At 39.4% G+C, this 18,557-nt stretch overlaps 2 protein-coding genes across 18 annotated transcripts in view; one reads left to right on the forward strand and one right to left on the reverse strand.

Annotated features, from left to right (window-relative positions):
- Positions 1–1,004: 1,004 nt before the first annotated feature.
- LOC100630792 (serine protease inhibitor Kazal-type 13) lies at positions 1,005–10,658 on the reverse strand. 2 transcript variants are annotated; one of them, XM_003362871.4, is made up of 5 exons: positions 10,358–10,658; positions 9,099–9,201; positions 6,775–6,812; positions 5,461–5,588; positions 1,005–1,253 (listed from the first exon to the last, which is right to left on the reverse strand). In XM_003362871.4, exons 2-5 carry the CDS (start codon positions 9,166–9,168, stop codon positions 1,205–1,207), a joined length of 285 nt encoding a protein of 94 aa, XP_003362919.1. In that variant the 5' UTR covers positions 9,169–9,201; positions 10,358–10,658; the 3' UTR covers positions 1,005–1,204. The 2 variants fall into 2 exon arrangements, with proteins under 2 accessions (XP_003362919.1, XP_070089171.1); XM_070233070.1 differs by having other exon boundaries at positions 10,289–10,651.
- The window catches only part of LOC106781590 (sperm-associated acrosin inhibitor), a 55,937-nt gene continuing 47,976 nt past the window's right edge, over positions 10,597–18,557 (forward strand). For 4 of the 16 annotated variants that reach the window (XM_070233062.1, XM_070233065.1, XM_070233067.1 and 1 more), the window contains exons 1-3: positions 10,597–11,793; positions 12,345–12,666; positions 13,439–15,886. The gene's annotated coding sequence lies outside the window, so the exon portion shown is untranslated. The other 12 variants (XM_070233056.1, XM_070233069.1, XM_070233064.1 and 9 more) reach the window with 12 other exon arrangements.

Genomic DNA, 18,557 nt, shown 5'->3' on the forward strand with positions numbered 1-18,557 from the left:
TATTCTGTGTTAGGATAGGGTTGCATCTCCCCACCCCTTGTGGGTGAGGATTTTGGTTTCGTCTTTGTTATTTTTGGTAAGGTAGAAGTGGAGAGACGGGATAATGAATAGTGTTAAGCTATGCGAGATGCTCAAAATTACCACGAGAAAGTCCGTATCTTAGGAGATTCTTTGAGGGGACTGAAAGTCCTGAAGCTTTATCTCTGCACCATCAAAGAGAGCCACCCTACTGACCAGGTGCACTGGGAACAGGAGGGAGAGATGTAAGAGGATAGAGTCCCTGTTGCTAGCAGAGGTAGATTGTGTGGTTAGCTGGAAAGCTGAGGGAGAAAGTAGAGTTGGGTGCCCTTCTCTGACCCTTCTGGTTAAAGAACGAGTCAGATTAAGATAAAAGAGTAAGGCTGGCATCTGGTGGTAACAAGTGGTAATGGCACAGAGTGCAGAAGCCAAAGGCCAGAACCTTTCATTTTCCCAGCATTCAAACATAACAATGACTTCATCTTCCTGTATTTGTAAAGATATTTCTGTTATAAATGAAAGATTATAAATCAGATTAAGCAAAAAGGAAAAAGGAAATTATTGATTGAGGTAACAGGAAGGATGGGACGAGTGAGAAAGGTTTGCTGAAACTAGGGGAGTCAAATGATGGCCACTCCCTCTCTTTCTCAAAAACATGCCTCTCCCCCCAAAAATCTTGGCTGTCCTTTGCCCTCCTTCTATTAGCGTGTGGACATTTTTCTCTCCTCATGAAGGTGAGCTTCATTCATGAGTATGAGGTAGAAAGCCTCAAACAGCTCTGTGTATGTGTGTGGGTGGCTACTTTCTCTTTTGCTCACGTCCCAAGTGAGATGAGTGAGGGGGGTATCACTTTCAGATAAGCCTGCAATTTGGGGTAAGTTGAATCCAGGTGAGTGTGAATAAGCTCTCTTCACAGACCTTAGACCACCCAAGAAAAACAAAAGCTGACTTTAAACAATCAGAACACAGAGATAAGTGTCTACCACTTCTTTCATTGTTATGTTTATTTATAATAAATGTGATATTTGGTTCTTCATTAGTTTGATTCCTTTGTTTCTTTCTGATTTGTTCCAAATTTGAGTGCAGCATGAGTTTCTTATTTATTATATACCCTCAAATTCCAAAAGAAATAATCTTCAGAATTAAGTGCTGAAAAGAATAAGAAAGTGTAGTACTCTGTTCCCCACTATTCACATCTTCCATATCTATTAAACTGGATATGAGGACCAAATTCCCTAAAGAGAAGAGAGAGAGAAATAAAAAAGATTAGCACCATAAGGACAGGGGGCATGACTTCACATCCCCTCATCTTCCAAAGGAAGATCTGAGAACGGGAGAGCTGCCTTTACAACCTTCTCTTCTCCATTCCTGCTTATCACCACTGCTTGCACATTCATCCTGTGTGTTGATTATTCAAAAAGCGTTCTGTGAAGTTTTCCACAGGGAATCTTTCATCCTCTAACCCATTCCCATTTCGATATCTTTCCATTCAACATAGCAATGCCATATTTTTCTACCAAGAAGTAAAAGATAACCATAATATTAATGCTGTGCATGACAATTCACATAATTCACACTCTGCTCAAATTCTCACTAGGTTTACACTGTCCTTTGACTAGAACCTATTCTCCTTACTCTGGCATTTATGTTTTCTGGAAGTCAAGCCTCTGCCTAACTCTCCACCCTTATGTATCACCCTTCTTTAAATACATAACATTCCTTTCAACACAATTTTTCCCTTTATTATTTTCCTAAAGGCATCGCACGTTTTCTCAATTCCAAATGTTTCCCAGCAGAGAGTCCTGCGTAGATTTCCTACTCTATTTTCTTTCATATTTTTTTTTCTTTAAGAATCCTTTAACTTTATCTTTCTTCAAGAGACTTCCCACCCCAACCTCCATATCAGGCTAACCTTTGATGTATATCTGATCTACTCTCTTGTTTCAGGGTTGCAAACATAAATGCTTGTAGGAGCCAAGCCAGTAAGATAAATAGGTGAGTGGGCCCCCTTCACCACAATAAAGACAGGGGGACTACGGTAGTCTGGATGCTGGAACTCCATATGGAGGGGCAGTGACTACTAGGCAGCTGTTGCTTATTTCTTGCATGTGAAATCCTAACTTACTATTAAGTTAATGTTTGATTTTTTGAAAAAAGTTGAAAATCTATATCTTTAGGTAAAACCTGATTTTTGTAATACTGTCACCCATTTCAAAACTTACTAAAATACTATTTTGGTTGAACAAAACCAATGCTGTTTTTATTATCTATTATCATTTCCCTATGCATATATTCTTTTTGCCAAATAAGACCGCAAACATCTGAAGAGTCTGGGGTCTGACTCACATAACTATTTTCTCAGTAACTATTATGAGGGTTCTACACTGAGCAGGCTGGGGAAATTCCTTTAAGGTAGTGACTATGATTCTGTAACAATTCTGACCAAGACTTGCCCTCTTCAGTTTTCTTTTTTTCTCGCAAAGGATTTATATTGTTCATAAATTGAGGGTATCTCTCAGGATTGTGAGTTCAATTTTCCAGGATTTTTCTTCAAAATATTGCTAAGAGCAGAGACAGGGGACTTACTCTCTTCCTTCCGTCACTCAAAAGAGCATCAGGACTGTTCTTTTTGTCCCAAGATATAGAAATGGCACACAGGCCAAGTTTATCCATGCAAGTTGCGTCTCACATTGGGAATTAAATCAAATCCACAGTCCACTGCACCACCCCTGCCATTGGCATCAACGTTCTCTGTGTTCCAGAAACAGATGTGTTTGATAAGAACTGTGCCCATATTGGCTCCAATGTTCCTGAACCATTTTTTGCTTTTTAACTAACAGGGGCTCCTCATTTATACTTAGGTTGAGAAATAACTGCTAGACTGTTCATAGTACCTCTGGCAGTTACGAGACAGAAAGGAAGGAAGAAAGTAAAAAAGGAAGAAAGGAAATAGTTCCTTCCATCTCTTCCCATTTCTGCCAGAACAGGCGTGAGGCATGATCTTTGAGCTACTGAGACTTTTTCAAGTCCCCTAGATAAGGCTGAAAGAAATCTCAGAACCGTCTTTGTGGGAAGTTGTTGGGTTTAGCCTAGCAGAGGATCAAGGCCCACACTGTACCTCTGCATCAACCTATACTACTTTCCAGAAGCCTGGGCCATGGCGAGTGAATTCCTTTTGCACTGCTCTTTTTCGTGGTGTGTGTCCAAACACCACAGAGTGTGGCAAAAGGCTTACGTGGAAGAGCTGAGAAGACTCTTCCAAACGTCTTGCCTAATTAGCACCTGCCTGAAAAATTGACATCAACTACATTAGGAAGGAATGATAATGTAATTTAATTATTCTACATAGTTTAGTAATGCTCAGGAATTCTCATTCATCTTTCTTGGAAACCCACGGTAGAGATTTGGTTAATTCACATTTTTCAGTTCCCGTAAAGGAAAACCTTTAAAAGACATTTCAATAATCCTCTGAGTCTAGTATTTGCTCTGAAGATGAGCAGATATTTCCTTTATTGTACTAGCTTCAACACCCTATTTCTTTCAGTGCTCAGCAATAATCCTCACAGGATGGGAACATGATGCTCAAGCCCATGAGGACTCTTGCTAAAGGAAGAAGTGCGTTAAAGAGAAGAGAGAGCTCGGCAGACTTGGGATGTTCAAATTAATTCCTGGGAAATAACCTATAAACATTCGGAATATCTTGCCTGTTAGGGGTGTCTTTGTAACCTAGGGCCATGGGCCAGGCCAGATAGTTTATGCTTAGGTGAATGCCTGCTTTTGTTCATCTGGGCTCCTAAGCCACTCTGCATCATCTGACCTCTGGGTCAGGGGCGAAGAAGGGGCTAGAGACTAAAGTAGTGGTCAGTCATGCAAGTGCTGCTTGCCTAGGGTGACTGGCCTCCAGTAAAAAGCCTGAACACCAGAGCTTTGGTGAGCTTTCTAGGTTGGCAATACTTGTATGTGTGGTCACACATCATAGCTGGTGGCATCACACACTGCCTGTGACAGTCCACTGAGAGAGGACAATTGGTTCTGATCTCTTGTGCCAGACTCTGCCAGACTCTGCCTATACTCTGGGGTGGAGTCTGGCAGAGCTTTCTGCCTTTGCTGATTTTAATCTGTGGCCTTTCATGGTAATAAATTGCTGCTACACCTATAACAACTTTTCCGAGTTCTGTGAGCCTTACTAGTGAATCATCAACCCGAGGGTGGTCTTGGGGACCCCCGACACATAAGATCTCAATGGAAGAGTTACTGATAAGGCACAAGACTGATTTGTAAAAACAATGTCAAATGGAGCTGAAATGTATCATAAAAATATTAATTTTTTAATCTAAATTTTCTATTGAATTTATTTGAAAGGCAAAAAAAAAATTAAAAGTTGGTCATCAGTTTTTATCCATGTGAGCCACTTTGTTACCCATGTGTATATCTACCCCTGCATCTATGTCTGTGTCTAGTCTGTTATCTACCCTTGCATCTATGTCTATGTCTACATCTGCATCGGTAGCTCTATCTATTCACATCTACCAAGCAACACTTATGGGTGCTATTCACAGGTATGTCAATGTGACTTGTTAAAGAAAGTTTGAGTGATTTTTAAAAAAATGGATTTCTAGGGGCTAGCCCCGTGGCCTAGGGGTCAAGTTCAGCCCTCTCCTCTTTGGTGGCCTGGGTTTGGTTCTTGGGTGCGGACCTACACCACTCATCAGCAGCCGTGTTGTGGTAGTGACCTACAAACAAAATAGAGGATGGCTGCTGCAGATGTTAGCTCAGGGCGAATCTTCTTCAAGCCAAAAGAGGAAAATTGGCAACAGACGTTAGCTCAGGAAGAATCTTCCTCAGGGGGAAAAAAAACTTTCAAAAAGAAAAAAGGATTTCTATTCATTGCTTGAATATAATTTATAAACTATTTACTAATATGATCTCTGTACGATTCTGCCAAAATATCATGAAGCTTTTCTTTCTTTCTTTTTTTTGATGAGTCAACTTTGAATGTTAACTAAGTTTTGGGGTTTTTTTTTTTTTGAGGAAGATTAGTCCTGAGCTAACATCTGCTGCCAATCCTTCTCTTTTTGCTGAGGAAGACTGGCCCTGGGCTAATATCCATGCCCATCTTCCTCTACTTTATACATGTGATGCCTACCACAGCATGGCTTGCCAAGTGGTGCCATGTCTGCACCAGATCCGAACTGGTGAACCCCGGGCCGCTAAAGTGGAACGTGCACACTTAACCGCTGCACCCCCAGGCCAGTTCCAAACTAAGCTTTTAAAAAAGACTTTTCACTATATATGTAGTCTGTCCCCAGTCTTTTATGAACAGTGGTGGCTATGTTAAAAAAAAGCTCATGCATCAGTAAATCCAGTTCCTTGCCTAAGATTATTTGAAATTTCTGTGAAGAAATATAGAGAGAAACAAATGGGATTTCATTTTGAACTTACCACTGATCAAGACAAAAGAAACATTCATTCTGGTAAGTGTGGCCATTTGTAGCACAAACATGTGCTGTTACATCAGGACAGACTGAGTCATAAAGAACATCCGTTGGGTGGTACAATTCACATGGTGGCTGCAAATATCATAAAATGTGATGTGAGTAACAATTGATAGATTCTCTCCCATCTATTCCTGGCCTGTCACTTCTACTCCACATAGAAATAATGTCAAATATTACTAGTCAATTGATCTTTTTCAAAAATTTCCTCTGCTCTGGGCTTTGGTCAGGCAAGTTTCTTTTTTTTTTTTTTTTTTTTTGAGGAGTTAGCCCTGAGCTAACTGCTGCTCATCCTCCTCTCTCTGCTGAGGAAGACTGGCCCTGAGCTAACATACATGCCCAGCTTCCTCTACTTTATATGTGGGATGCCTACCACAGCATGGTGTGCCAAGCGGCCCCATGTTCGCACCCGGGATCTGAACTGGCGAACCCCGAGCCGCTGAAGTCGAACGTGCAAACTTAACTGCTGTGCCACTGGGCCGGCCCCAAGTTTATTTCTGACCGCCGTGTCTTCACCCATCCCCTCATCTCTTAAAGCAGTGAGCATTATAATATCCCAGCTTAAACCCAAATGCAAAGTTTTCATTTAAACTTGGAGTCCCAATGCCAGTAACTCATTGTAAGAAGTTTGTGAGTAGAGATGTTTATGTGTTTGTGAACCTCTAGAGCACAGGCACTCAAATGTAGTTGTTAAGAGTGAGGCTTCTGGGGCTGGCCTGGTGGCACAGGGGTTAAGTGTGTACGTTCTGCTTCAGCAGCCCGGGGTCGCCGGATTGGATCCCAGGTGCGGACATGGCACCACTTGGCAAGCCATGCTGTGGTGGGCATCCCACATATAAAGTAGAGGAAGATGGGCACGGATGTTAGCTCAGGGCCAGTCTTCCTCAGCAAAAAGAGGGGGATTGGCAGAAGATGTTAGCTCAGGGCTAATTTTCCTCAAAAACAAAACAAAACAAAACAAAAAAGAGTGAGGGTTCTGTATTGAGACTAGGAACAAATCCTGTACACGCCACTGTTTAACTTTGCGACCTTAAGCAAGTGACAGGTGTTTCATTTAATGGTCATAGATATATTTGACTATTACAATGCTTGTACGACAAGCACATATGGGAGTAAATCTAAGCCCAGAAGGTTAAGATACATGCCCAAGGTCAAACAGAAACCTTTCATTCTACTTCACCACTATGAAATTTTAGGTCTCTCACGTCAAGAGAGTGATCAGATTAGAATAAGAGTTCAGAACAGAGAAGTTTAAATTTACCGTAGGCCATTTAGACAAGTTGTGTGGTTTGAACATTCCTGCAAATAAAGTACAGACACAATGAGTTAAGAGAAATAGTTCTCCATGGAATATGATTTTACCCACTGAAATTACTGAAGGAGTAAAGAAATGTAATTTAATTACTCATTTGCACAAAAATATACAAAAGAATTTATAGCAACAGAATTTGTGGGTGGCATTTCTTTGTTAATTACTTTATCCATTTACTTATTCTTTCCTTCGTTTTCCTTCATTGAAGTCCTGACTTCATTTATAAATTTGCTGTGTCACTGAGGAGAGTCAAAACTGTTTGGAGTTGTATGCATGTCTTGCAAACCATGCTATTTTCATTAAGTTATTTGACTTTTGTTGACTTTAGTTGCCACTTCTCTAAAATTGGGATAAGTATATGCATTTTAAAGATTGCTGTAAAATTAAACATGATACCGTAAGTATTAGGCCAGTTCCTACCAAGATGCTAAAGAGGATACTAAGAGTGATGATGAGAAAACTTAGGAGTTCCTCAGCTCTGGGGAGACTGAGGGAGATCGGCATTGGTGTATGTGAGGAGTGCTTGCCTGTGTTGCCTGGGGATAGAGGATGACAAGATGGTTGTGGGAGAATGAATAAGAAGTGACCTATTGCAGTTCTGCTTGCCCTCATCTCTCACTGTTAGATGATATTTAAAATATCCTAGAAAATTCTAGCTTTCCAATAGTTAGAATTTCCAAAGTTAGAAGAGAAAACTTGAATGATATTTAAAAAGCTTCCGCAAAAGCAACAGCAAGACTCCCAGCCTTTCCAGGAATAGACTATGCCGATTACATACACACTCCTTTAGAGAATAACAAACATGGAATTCTCCTATCTAGATCTAAAAAGGCAGAATATTTTAAAGACAAAAGCAGCTGGACATAGTTATGAGGAAAGAAAATAAAGGCCTTCATCTGGTAATTATAAAATAATACATATGTGCTGCATATCATATGTAAGAATAAACTTCAAATGGACCAGGATCTGAACGTAAAAAGTGAAACCACACAAGGATTAAAATACAACACAATTGAATTCCTCCTTAATCTTAATGTAGGAAAGACTTTCTGACAAAGACTCATCACTCTCAGTGCAATAACAGAAAAGATTGATACATTTTATTACATACAAATAAAAATAACTTTTTCATGGCAAAATATAAACAAGCTAAAAACATATCTGATAAACTGGGAGAAAATATTTGCAACACATAACACAGAGAAGATACCAACTATATAAAGAGTACTTTAAAATTGAGGGTGAAAACATAAAAAACCCGACTGCCAAATGGGTAATATACGTGCACATACAATTCACACACAACTCCCCAAAGATACAGAAATGGTCCTTAAATCTGTAAAAGATATTCAACCTCACTATGATAACAAAAATGCTAATCAAAACTATCCTAAAATACATTTCTCACCCATCAGGTTAACTACAATGAAAGAGACTCTCGTATACTACTGGTGGGAATGCAAATTGATAGAACCTTATGGAGTGAAAATTGGCAACACAGAACAAAATTACATTTGCATGTACATTTGCCTCATCAATCTCAACTCAAGAGATTTACCCTGAAGATACGCCTTCAACAATAAAGAAATACATTTGCAGAAGGTTATTTATTGGAGCATTGTTTATAATTGCAAAATACTAGAAACACACTAAATGCCCATACATAGAAGAGTGGTTGAATAAACTTTGGTACATCCACCCAATCAAATTTTATGTAGTTGTGTAAAAGAATGAGGAAGAGTCCTGTGAACTGATATGTACTGATTTTCAGAATATTTGTAAATTGGGAAAGAGCAAGATGCAAACTGGTATCTATGGTATAAGTAGGAGGAGTAACAAAATGTACATATATTTGTTGATTTGAACAAAAGGAAGCATAGGAAAGCTAAAGCAGAAGCTAATGAGATTGGTTACCTACAGGATGGGGGTGGGATTGGAGTGAAAGAAAAAGGGTATAGAGACACTGACACTTTGAATCTGAACTTTTGTTCATTTTGTTTCATTTTCCTTATGTTCAAAATAATTTTGAACTGCTCTTTTGATTTTTCTTGACCCATGTAGAAGAGTGCTATTTAGTTTTCAAATCTAGGTTTTTCCAGACTAACTCCGTTTTCCAACAGTGATACCCAATTGACACCCAATTTGCATTATCCAGCCCAAAGACCTATGTTTCAGCTAAACGTTTCCCATTTCCAGTGACAAATTACTCTTTTTCTTTCCTACAACTGAAAGAAAATCAGATGTTCTCTCTCAAGACCTATAAATTTACTTACCTGAAAAAACAGTATGTTCCAGAGTGGAGGATACCAGGAAAAATACGGTCATGTGGGCAAAGGCAGCCATTTGATCTCACTTAATGTCCTACTTTGGCCAGGCCTGTGAAAACACTCAAGAGAGTTTATTCCTAATCTCTTGCACAGTTGGCTTTCCAAACATGAAAGACCCCACTGCCCTGAGATGGTGCCATTCCCAAAAACTTGGCCATGGTGGTCTCACACTGCCTTCGTCTTCAGAGGTTCAGACCTGAGAGGCCCTTCTGCTCTAAAGAGGGAAAGAAAATTGTCAAAATAACTTTGCTTTCTGCGTGCAGCCAGTGTATAATCACAGTCCTGGAAGGGGAATTAGGCTCAGTGCTCTCACCAGGGCTGACGCCAGATCTGTTACCCACAAACAGATTCACCCTACAGGCTATCATCCAAACTTGGACACTTGTGTTAGTGCATATGGGCACTCTGAGAATTTACAAGAATTCTGAGACAATAAGTGTGAACTGTGTACCGTCCTGCACAATCAGGGACATGTCACTCTATGACACCAGTGGTTTGATTCCCTGAATGGACTGGTTTCTCCCACACTGAAGTCCTTCATTTCCTAGCTAAGTTTCTTCTTCCAGGCCGGTTACATGGGATGAAATACAAAGAATGGATTGAAAATAGAATTGTTGGTCTTGGGTCATAAAAACTTTGTATACCTTCCCTGATGCAAGAATCAAGATATATATCTAGATCTAGACAAATTTTTATGACTCATATATAGGTACACACAATTTTTATGACTCACATATATATATATGATTCAGAGAGATCTGAGTTCAAATTCTAGCTTCAACATCTCTTAGAAGCATGAGCCTCTGGAAAACGATGAAGTCTATAACTTCAAGTCTATTTCAAGAGGATCAACTGACATAAGTAAAGACTTTAAATTAAATTGCCAATTTCTTTAGCCAAACTCTTCTTTTTTAGGGATTGAAATATTTAACCCCACAAAGAAGACACATTCCAAGTCATTTCCTCAACTTCCTTATGCCCTACTCTATCCGTTCTGTCTCTTCTCCAAATTGCAGCTGGTGGGGATGTAGAGAAATGAAGGAGAGCCATATTAGCACTAAAGTTTTCCCTGCTTTTATGTGCTTAGGAAACAAAAGGAAGGTGCTAAAGGAAAACAAAAATACGAAGAAATCTACCGACAGAGAAGAAAATCAAAGAGATCCCATCGCTGACTTGGACTGAGGATAGAGGCGAAGAGACATTACCTAAGTGAGATTGCTGCAAAGCGTGAGGTTCCTGAGAACTAGGAGCCCTGTGTAGGTCCCCTGAGGGCACAGGTAGGCTTAAGCAAAGTTGCTGTTCCGTGAGTCTGTGGCCTGAGGCATGTTGAGCAGAGGGGACCCATCTTCCTGCTCAGTTGAGTGACCACTTGCTTGGTGTGAAATTGGTCTAGCGACTCTTTCCTAGTTTTATCCCTCTCTGGAACCACCTTCTCTGATGTTTCATGCTCAAGCAGGTAGGGACAGACCTGGAGGTTCTGTACTTGTGGTTTCTAATTGCGGATTATGAGAACAACGCGGACTGGCATCTTAAATATCTGATGACATTTGAAAAACAGACTAATTACCTACCACATTCCAAATGACGTGGGGAACTTTCTTGCCAACTTCAAGGCCAGTTAGAGTCTTCCCAGTCTCCTCTGCCTCCTGAGGACACTTAGTCCATCCTGCTTCTTGGAAGGTTTCTCCGTTTTTTCTTTCTAGGACGTGATTTCTGATGTCAGCCTGGGAAACTCCAGCATTGCAACTGATGATGTTTGCAATACCCAAGCCTCCCAATTTCTCTGCTGGTTTCCCTCTACTTCATCTCAACTTAAGCAAGCCTGAAAATTTGACATTATCTGGAAAATTTCTATCTCATAGACTTTAAACTCTCCTGGGGTAGTTATTACTCCTCTTTCTGCTATGTCTTCCTTTCCCAGCCTGAGTCCCATAGTCTGACATTTATATTTAGTTCCTTGACATTGCCATGCTCTCTTGGCATCCTGCTCTTTGTTCTTCCCTTTTTCTTCCAAGCCAGGATAAATTCAGCTTCCTGTTTTCCTGCTCCAGACCTTGATTGTGGAGCAAAGATAGAACAAATTCCATCCAATGGACTCAGCAATCCTGCTGTCACCCTTACTCGACTAAACCCTCTAGACTCCTAGGGAAACCTCTTGCTTAATGTCATGTTGCTGCCTATGCCACCCATCTCCATATTGTTTCCTTTTTTTATCCATTTTTTTCAATTATCTGACTGTACCTCCCCTACATTTCTTTGAATGAAAAACTTGACCTCTTCTTTACTGAATGGAGAAGCACCAGGATGAACTAGCCTCACTTTGTTTCGCTTTGCCTTGTAATTCTGGAAATTTATTATCTATCTTTCTTTCTGTTTTTATCCCTCTCTCCATATCAACTTACCCAGGGACCTATACATTCATCCATCCCTTTCTTTCTGCCAATATCCACCTGTGGTTTCCATTCCTCCTCACATTTATCCCTCACAGGAGGAATTCCATGAGGTTTATACCACTCTTAAACTTGCATAAGAGAAAAAGAAATTGAGGCTTAGAGGAGTAAATTCACTTGCTGACGCTAATTCATCTGCTAACTGGCTACTAACGAAGCTACTGCTGGGCAGAAATGAGATTCAAACACAGGTACATTTAACTCCAAAGCCCATGTTCACTTCCTTTCTCCACATTTTCTCTCATCTTAGAGAATGAATGTTCTTTTTAGCTTATTAGCCATCAGTCTTCTTAGACAAATACCATGAATGTCTTCTGTGATACATTATGCCATTCCTGATAGCATCTTTGATTTTTTCCTCTTTTGAAAATCAGTACTTTTACTCTCTCCAAAATATCGCCTCCTATATAATTAGATTGTACTCTCCATGAAGGAAAAGACTCTATCTATACCCAGTTTTGACCTTGTAATTGCAGTGCATTGCAAGTTTTTTTAATCACTTGATAGGTGTTCAGTAATATGCATGAAGGGAAGAAAGGAAGGAATTCACCTATCATTTATTTTTTTACTGTGTTCTTGAGAATGTGTTTTCCCACATGTATTTTAGAGACATTGTGTCTAGTCCACCAAGATTTAACTCTACTGGAATTTTGGTTAGAGTCACATGAATTTGGTAGAAGTAATATCTTCATAATATAGTCTTTCATGCATGAATGTGATATGCCTCCTTTTTGACTTGCAGGGGAATTTATCCAGTCTCTTTAGATATCGTTTGGGAATTTCACGAATGTTGTTTCTAAGACACAAATCTGATCTTGCTGCCCTACCTAAATCTTCCATTGGCTCTTCATTGTTTATATTATGGGGTTATTATTTACGGAAAACTTAAATGTGAAGAAATGTACCATTTTATTTTATATAACTGAAATCAACTTGTTCATGAACACCCAAATTCTACTGATGATGGACAAAAAGTATCTTGGGACCTATTACTTGGTGGGGCATGAAATGGAGGTTTGAAGTGAAGTATGGATCACAAGACAGAGTGAAGATAAGGGAAGGAGGTAAGGTAGACGGTCTTTGGGTATTCTTAGCTCTAGTATCAACATTTTCAGTGTCTTTAGGAGCAGTAACTTTAGAAATTAAATTCAAGTGAGAAAAGAAAACTGCCTGCACCCTCCAACTAAAGAGAGTTTTATCTGCTAGAGATTCAGAGGACTTTGGCTATTAGTTACTTGTTGCTTCCCTGGGACCCATTTCCCTTGTTTGCAATGGCTTAAGAGATCCTTTGTATAACAGCATAATTCTAGTTTTGCCAGATAGGAAAGGCACTAACATTATGATTAAGAAGAGATTTCCTTATCCCTGTAAGGAAATGATGGCTGGTTAGACCAGATCTCTTCACACATCTTCCACAAAAGAAAACCATACAGATTAATCTGGAGGGCACATAAAATTGCTCATTGCCTACGTCTGCAGTATAACTGGAAAACAGACGATATTACCCACTTTGTAGTCCATGTAATTGGAGAAGTACACTTGCAACCCTAGCAACATTAGAACAAAAGAGAATATCAGAAAAGTTACAGATGATTTGAATAACACTATTAACCAACTTGATATAATTGAAATTTGTCAGATACTGCAACTGCTTCTGGGCATATGTAGTAGGTATTCTTCTCCTATTCCTACCGGTATGTACAGCTAAAATATGTATAAAATAAACATAAGAAGACTGTAAGGTGGAGGGAAGGGAGATTGGCTGGAGACCTGGGGCCTCAAAGAATAACACAGTGGTGAGTTTCCTTGGTTTTCTTTTTGCCTCACGTATCCCAGGCTGGAAACTGAAGAAGATGGCAACCTGGAAATACCAATAGACACAGACAAAAAGAAGCCCCAGCAAAAGCCTGCTCTCTCTAGCCAAAGGACCGGGAAAGGAGCACAAATGACATTTGGCTTCAAAACATTATATCACTCCCACCAGCCCACTTTGCAGCTGGGTTTCCTGTAGAATCTGTTTCATAAATGGTGAGAAGTGTAGGCAACCAGGGGTAGCTGGACTCTCTACAAGTGCTAATACCTTGTCTACATATTTCTCCCCTTTTCTTTAACTTTTAAGGTCTTTTTCCTGATGGAACTAAGTAATGCATTCATTATTAATATTCCCATGCAATATTGTACTATAGGTCTAGTCATGTCATTGACATTAACCAGACACCAACAGGTAGAAAAAAGGAGGGCCAGAATTCAGTTTGACTCTACCAATCCTTATTGAATACCCACTAAGGGCCAGGCATCATGCTGGGTCATAGAGATAGCATGGTATCCATTAAATTACTGGCTTTATGAATCTCAGAGTTTTATTAAAAGCAGGTGACATGCAGAAATCCAAGGAAGTAGAAAAGCAGTCAGCTGGGAGATGTGGCAGTTGGTAACATCAACCTGAGTCACGTGTGGAACTAATATCAAGAGGATATGAGGAAAACTTGCCCAATATAAGAGAATTAAAACAGTACAACACTTTCTTCTATTTGCCTGAATAAAAACTGGGGTAATCAATGGCTCATATCTAAGAAGATAATGGAGTCCTCAGTAAAATGATCTTTTCATTAAGAGATATTCAACTCTTTCTATTTCTGGCAGGACCGAAACAGCATGTTCTTGAAGCCTGAAAGAAAATAGATAATACTCAGCTTAATAATGTGCTATTCCTTTGGAAGAGATGAGGATCTTGCAGTTAGAGTTTTTAGAACTTCTTTGTGTGTTTACGGGACTTTTCCACGTTATTTTTAATGCAACGCATAGTAAGAAACGTTTTATATTGCAAACCAAAACACAAACACACACACACATATATCTGAAACATACATTTGACAAAATCATAGTTACACAGTGTGCAGTGCACTGTGATATTTTCTATCTTATTCTATTTTCTTCTAGTTTATCCCATTAAAATGCAAGTTGTAATCCACTTCAGTTTCACAAACCTTTTATGAATAGATCCTTTAGCATAAAAGATATCGGCTCAAACTATACTGTTTTGATAATTAATACTTGGTCTTGGCAGATGCGTATGTATATATGTGTGTGTGTCCTCATTCTTGGCCCCATTGGTACAATAAGTAACTCACACTGACTAGTATATTGCAAAGGAGATTCCCCCCAGGAAGCCCATGTCAGCTCGGACCTCCTCCAATCTGCCGGATGCTAATGGTGGGGAGAGATTCCAAGGGGAGAAAAAAATCAACACTTTGAAAGATAAAGCATAAATCAGAGGGAAGCGGAGCCAAGTTAAGGAGTGGGGATGAATCCACCCAATGTAATTCCCTTGTGCAGGACCTTCTGGTTTTCTCTGTGAGGAAACTCATATATATGCTATAGCTTTAACATTTTCCCTTTCATGTGGTACTTCATTTTGAATAGTAAACCGCTCTTTAATAAAGAAAGACGTTTATCCATGTGCCATCAAATGTGATGGATAGTGTGGAAATTGAAGAGACAATGCAATGAAATAGAAGGATGGCCTCAGCTGATTAAACTTGAGAGGCTAGTGGGTGGCAGGTAGGGTGGGAAGGAGTGCTCTGTGCCCGATTTCTGGGCAGAGATCACTGGGGAAGAGAGTAGTTATGGCAGCATAGAGAAGGAAATGACAGGAGAGGACAAATCATAATTTAGAAAAGTGTTGAGGCAAAAATACATTTTCCTTCTCATTTTATGCTGAAGAAAAAATGACCTTTGAAAGTTAAATTGGCAAACACATGGGTTACACAAGACTGAACTTTAGTTTTATAGAAAAGAGCTTCCTGGTAAGGTCAGCAAAGCATGGATTCTGTCCCAAGGAAACATGGTAAGAAATTAGCTCTTAAATGGTACATAAGGTGGACCCCAATGCAAATCAGAAGCATGGCTATCAAAATCAGGACCCATAGCCAGAGTAGGAGAGTCTGCAAATTTGTCTATTTGCAATCATCTAAACTGCACCTAGAGCTCTTTCCAAATCCATAACTAGGATCAGTCTGGACCTCATAGTCTGAAACAGAGCTAAACCTAATTAAGGGGGTTTAATATCTTAGCTATGGGAAGAAAGCAGTTATTTGGATAAGAACAGGGCAGTCATTACTGTGATGGCCAGCAGAGTAGGTTCAGATTACGAAAAGCCCGGACATTAAGCCAGTGGTCAAGAGAGCATTAGACCAATCTTGTGATACGAGAAGTTACTGGCAACTCTGGACATAGATGGTGAGGAAAGCTTTGGGAACTAGGATGAGGAGTTTTATTGTGAAGGTATGGGTTTGAAGTGACATTGCAACATCGAAGTAGCTGAGACTAATGAGACTTGAGGGGCTTCTGGAGTTCTGATAATGTTTGATTACTTGGTCTGGGTGATGTTTAAATGAATGTGTTGATTTTGCAAAATTCTTCAACCTGTTAACTTCTGATTTGTACAATTTGCTATAAATATGTGAAACATCAATGCTATTTTACATTAAAAATCCTAGAAATACACTTAAGATAATAAATACTAGCCAGTAAATTTAAAATATACTGAAGAATAGCATACAATGAATAAGTAGGATTTATTTCAAGAATGAAAGGTCGATTACATATTAGGAGGGACATTAATATAATTTATTATATTAGTATGTGAAAAGAGAGTTATCATATAAATTTATAGATATTGAAAAATGAATTTAATAAAATCTCCATCCATATTAAAATTATCTTTGCAGTAGAAAAATTGTTAAAGATAAAAAAATGTAAAATTTTGAAGTTGGTGGAACTGCTGGTGGGTGCATAAATATGTAGAACTTATGAACTCTCTCAGATAAGAATTCTCTATCAAGTTGTTCCATAAATATTCATAACAGGAACTTTTGTGATACTACAAAATGGAAATCATCCTATAGAAAGTTGATTGTATGTTGGTTTATCTGTGAATGAAAAATAAGTAGCTATTGCAAATAATATTGTAAAAGAATATTTATTGGCGTGAAAATAGTTCATCACATACTATTTGACAAATATTTGTCTGTAAGTTTACACATTATAGAAGAATGTAGATTTTAATATAACATATAATAGAACTAATATATAATGTGTACAAAAACAACTTCAAATATAATTATATGTAAAATATAATAAACTCCAAATTGCTAACAACGATTACTGCTAGTTCTTGAGATTATGTATAAGTTCGTATGTATTTTGAATTTGTGCATTTTTTATGTTTTTCTGCATTGAGCAGGTATTATATAATATCATAAGTATGATGAGTGGTACCCTGTGACTATTTTTTATTGTTAGAGAAATAGAGAGGAGGTTGAATCTAAAGAAAATTCTTAGGAACAGAAGGAAAGTCCACGACTTTTTAATATCTTAACTGAAGTGCTGCTTAACCTTTGACCAGATCGAAGGAGTGTGGCTGCCCTCTGGTGGATGGATGTTAGTAAAAATGTCAGGTCAGTTCTGCTCCAGTCTTGATGGGATTGCTTCAAAAACACCAAACACTGATCCTTTGTTATCGTCCTGGGAGCACTAGTGGGCACTTCAGATTTTTCCATTAGGAAGGGAAATTGGGAGGGCTGGAGGGAAGGTGCAATTTTTTTTTTTTGAGGAAGATTAGCCCTGAGCTAACATCCATGCCCATCTTCTTCTACTTTATATGTGGGATGCCCGCCACAGCATGGCTTGATAAGTAGTGCATAGGTCCCTGCCCGGGATCCGAACCAGCAAACCCTGGGTTGCTGAAGTGGAGCATGCAAACTTAACTGCCACGTCACTGGGCCGGCCCCAAGAGAAGCCGAAATTTTAAATGTGAGGTTGAGGTAGCTGTCAATTATTTAAAAAGTGACATTTGGGTAGGCTGAAGAGCCAGGTCAAATTCCCTGAAGCTAAAATGTGGGTGACACGTCAGGGAACAGAGAGGAGACCAGTGTGGCTGGGAATGAGGGAGAAGGGAGAGAGTGGTAGGACATGAGTTCAGATCACTGTCAAAGAGCAAGAATCATTTTGACACCAAATGATTCAGGAACAACATTGAATACAAAAGTGGTGAAGGTTGCATGGCCAACTGTGCAAACCCTTGCAAGAAATGTAAAGACTTTTTCACATTGGAAGAATCGGGAAGCCGCTCAATGATCTGAACAGAGGAGAGATTGCTAAAACATATTTCTCTAAATGCTGGGTGGAGAATAAACAAGGAGCAAGAGTGACATGCAGGAGAGCAGTTAGGAGATACACCACAGTATTTAAGAGAGGAATCGTAGCATCTGCCCAGGGAAATGGAGATGAGGCATTGATTTCTTGATATATTGTGACAGAAGTGCTGACAGGATTTACCTTTTGATAAATTTGCTACTCGAAACCAGACTACAGCTGGTTAAAGAGTCTGTGAGTGATAAAGATATGAAGGGCTGATGGTAGAAAAGAAATAGCCAGTCAGCTGGCACTATGAACGACGTTATGCTACCATCATTTCACTGAATTTATTAAACAAGTAAAACGTAAATTCTCCTTCTCAACAACTCAGTTAGTATACATATAGAGAGTAATACTTTCTGAGCTTTTATGGATCACGGCCCACATCAAAAACGGTGACATCTATAAGTCACACTGAAGTGAAGAGACAAGGTCACCCACCCCTGGTGGCAATCAGCCTGAGAATCCAGGTGCCCAGGTCGTGATGCCGTTGAAGAGACTGAGAGAACCAATATTTCATCAAGGTTCCATAATGTAAATGTCAGTAATTTTTTTGATGACTGCAGTCATATTCTGCCCCTAAACCACAGAGATCAGCAACAACAGCCCAGGCCACCAGTGTCCACAGATAATAATAGGTTAGTGCAAAAGCCCTGCTTTGGCTGGGAGTTTATGTAGATAGATGTGACCCGGCCATCTTCCCTTGAGTATTCCCTCCTCCAACACCTTCCCCTCTAAACTCCCAGGGCTGCTTCTT

Source organism: Equus caballus, chromosome 14 (assembly GCF_041296265.1).
Source record: "Equus caballus isolate H_3958 breed thoroughbred chromosome 14, TB-T2T, whole genome shotgun sequence".
NCBI lineage: Eukaryota > Metazoa > Chordata > Mammalia > Perissodactyla > Equidae > Equus > Equus caballus.

Bases quoted from the DNA above. Each gene is read 5' to 3' on its own strand.
- LOC100630792 (XM_003362871.4), bottom strand. From the start codon at position 9,168: ATGGCTGCCTTTGCCCACATGACCGTATTTTTCCTGGTATCCTCCACT. The intron at 6,813-9,098 runs GTAAGTAAATTT...CTTTATTTGCAG, and splicing joins GGAACATACTGTTTTTTCAG to GAATGTTCAAACCACACAAC. The intron at 5,589-6,774 runs GTAAATTTAAAC...TGATATTTGCAG, and splicing joins ACTTGTCTAAATGGCCTACG to CCACCATGTGAATTGTACCA.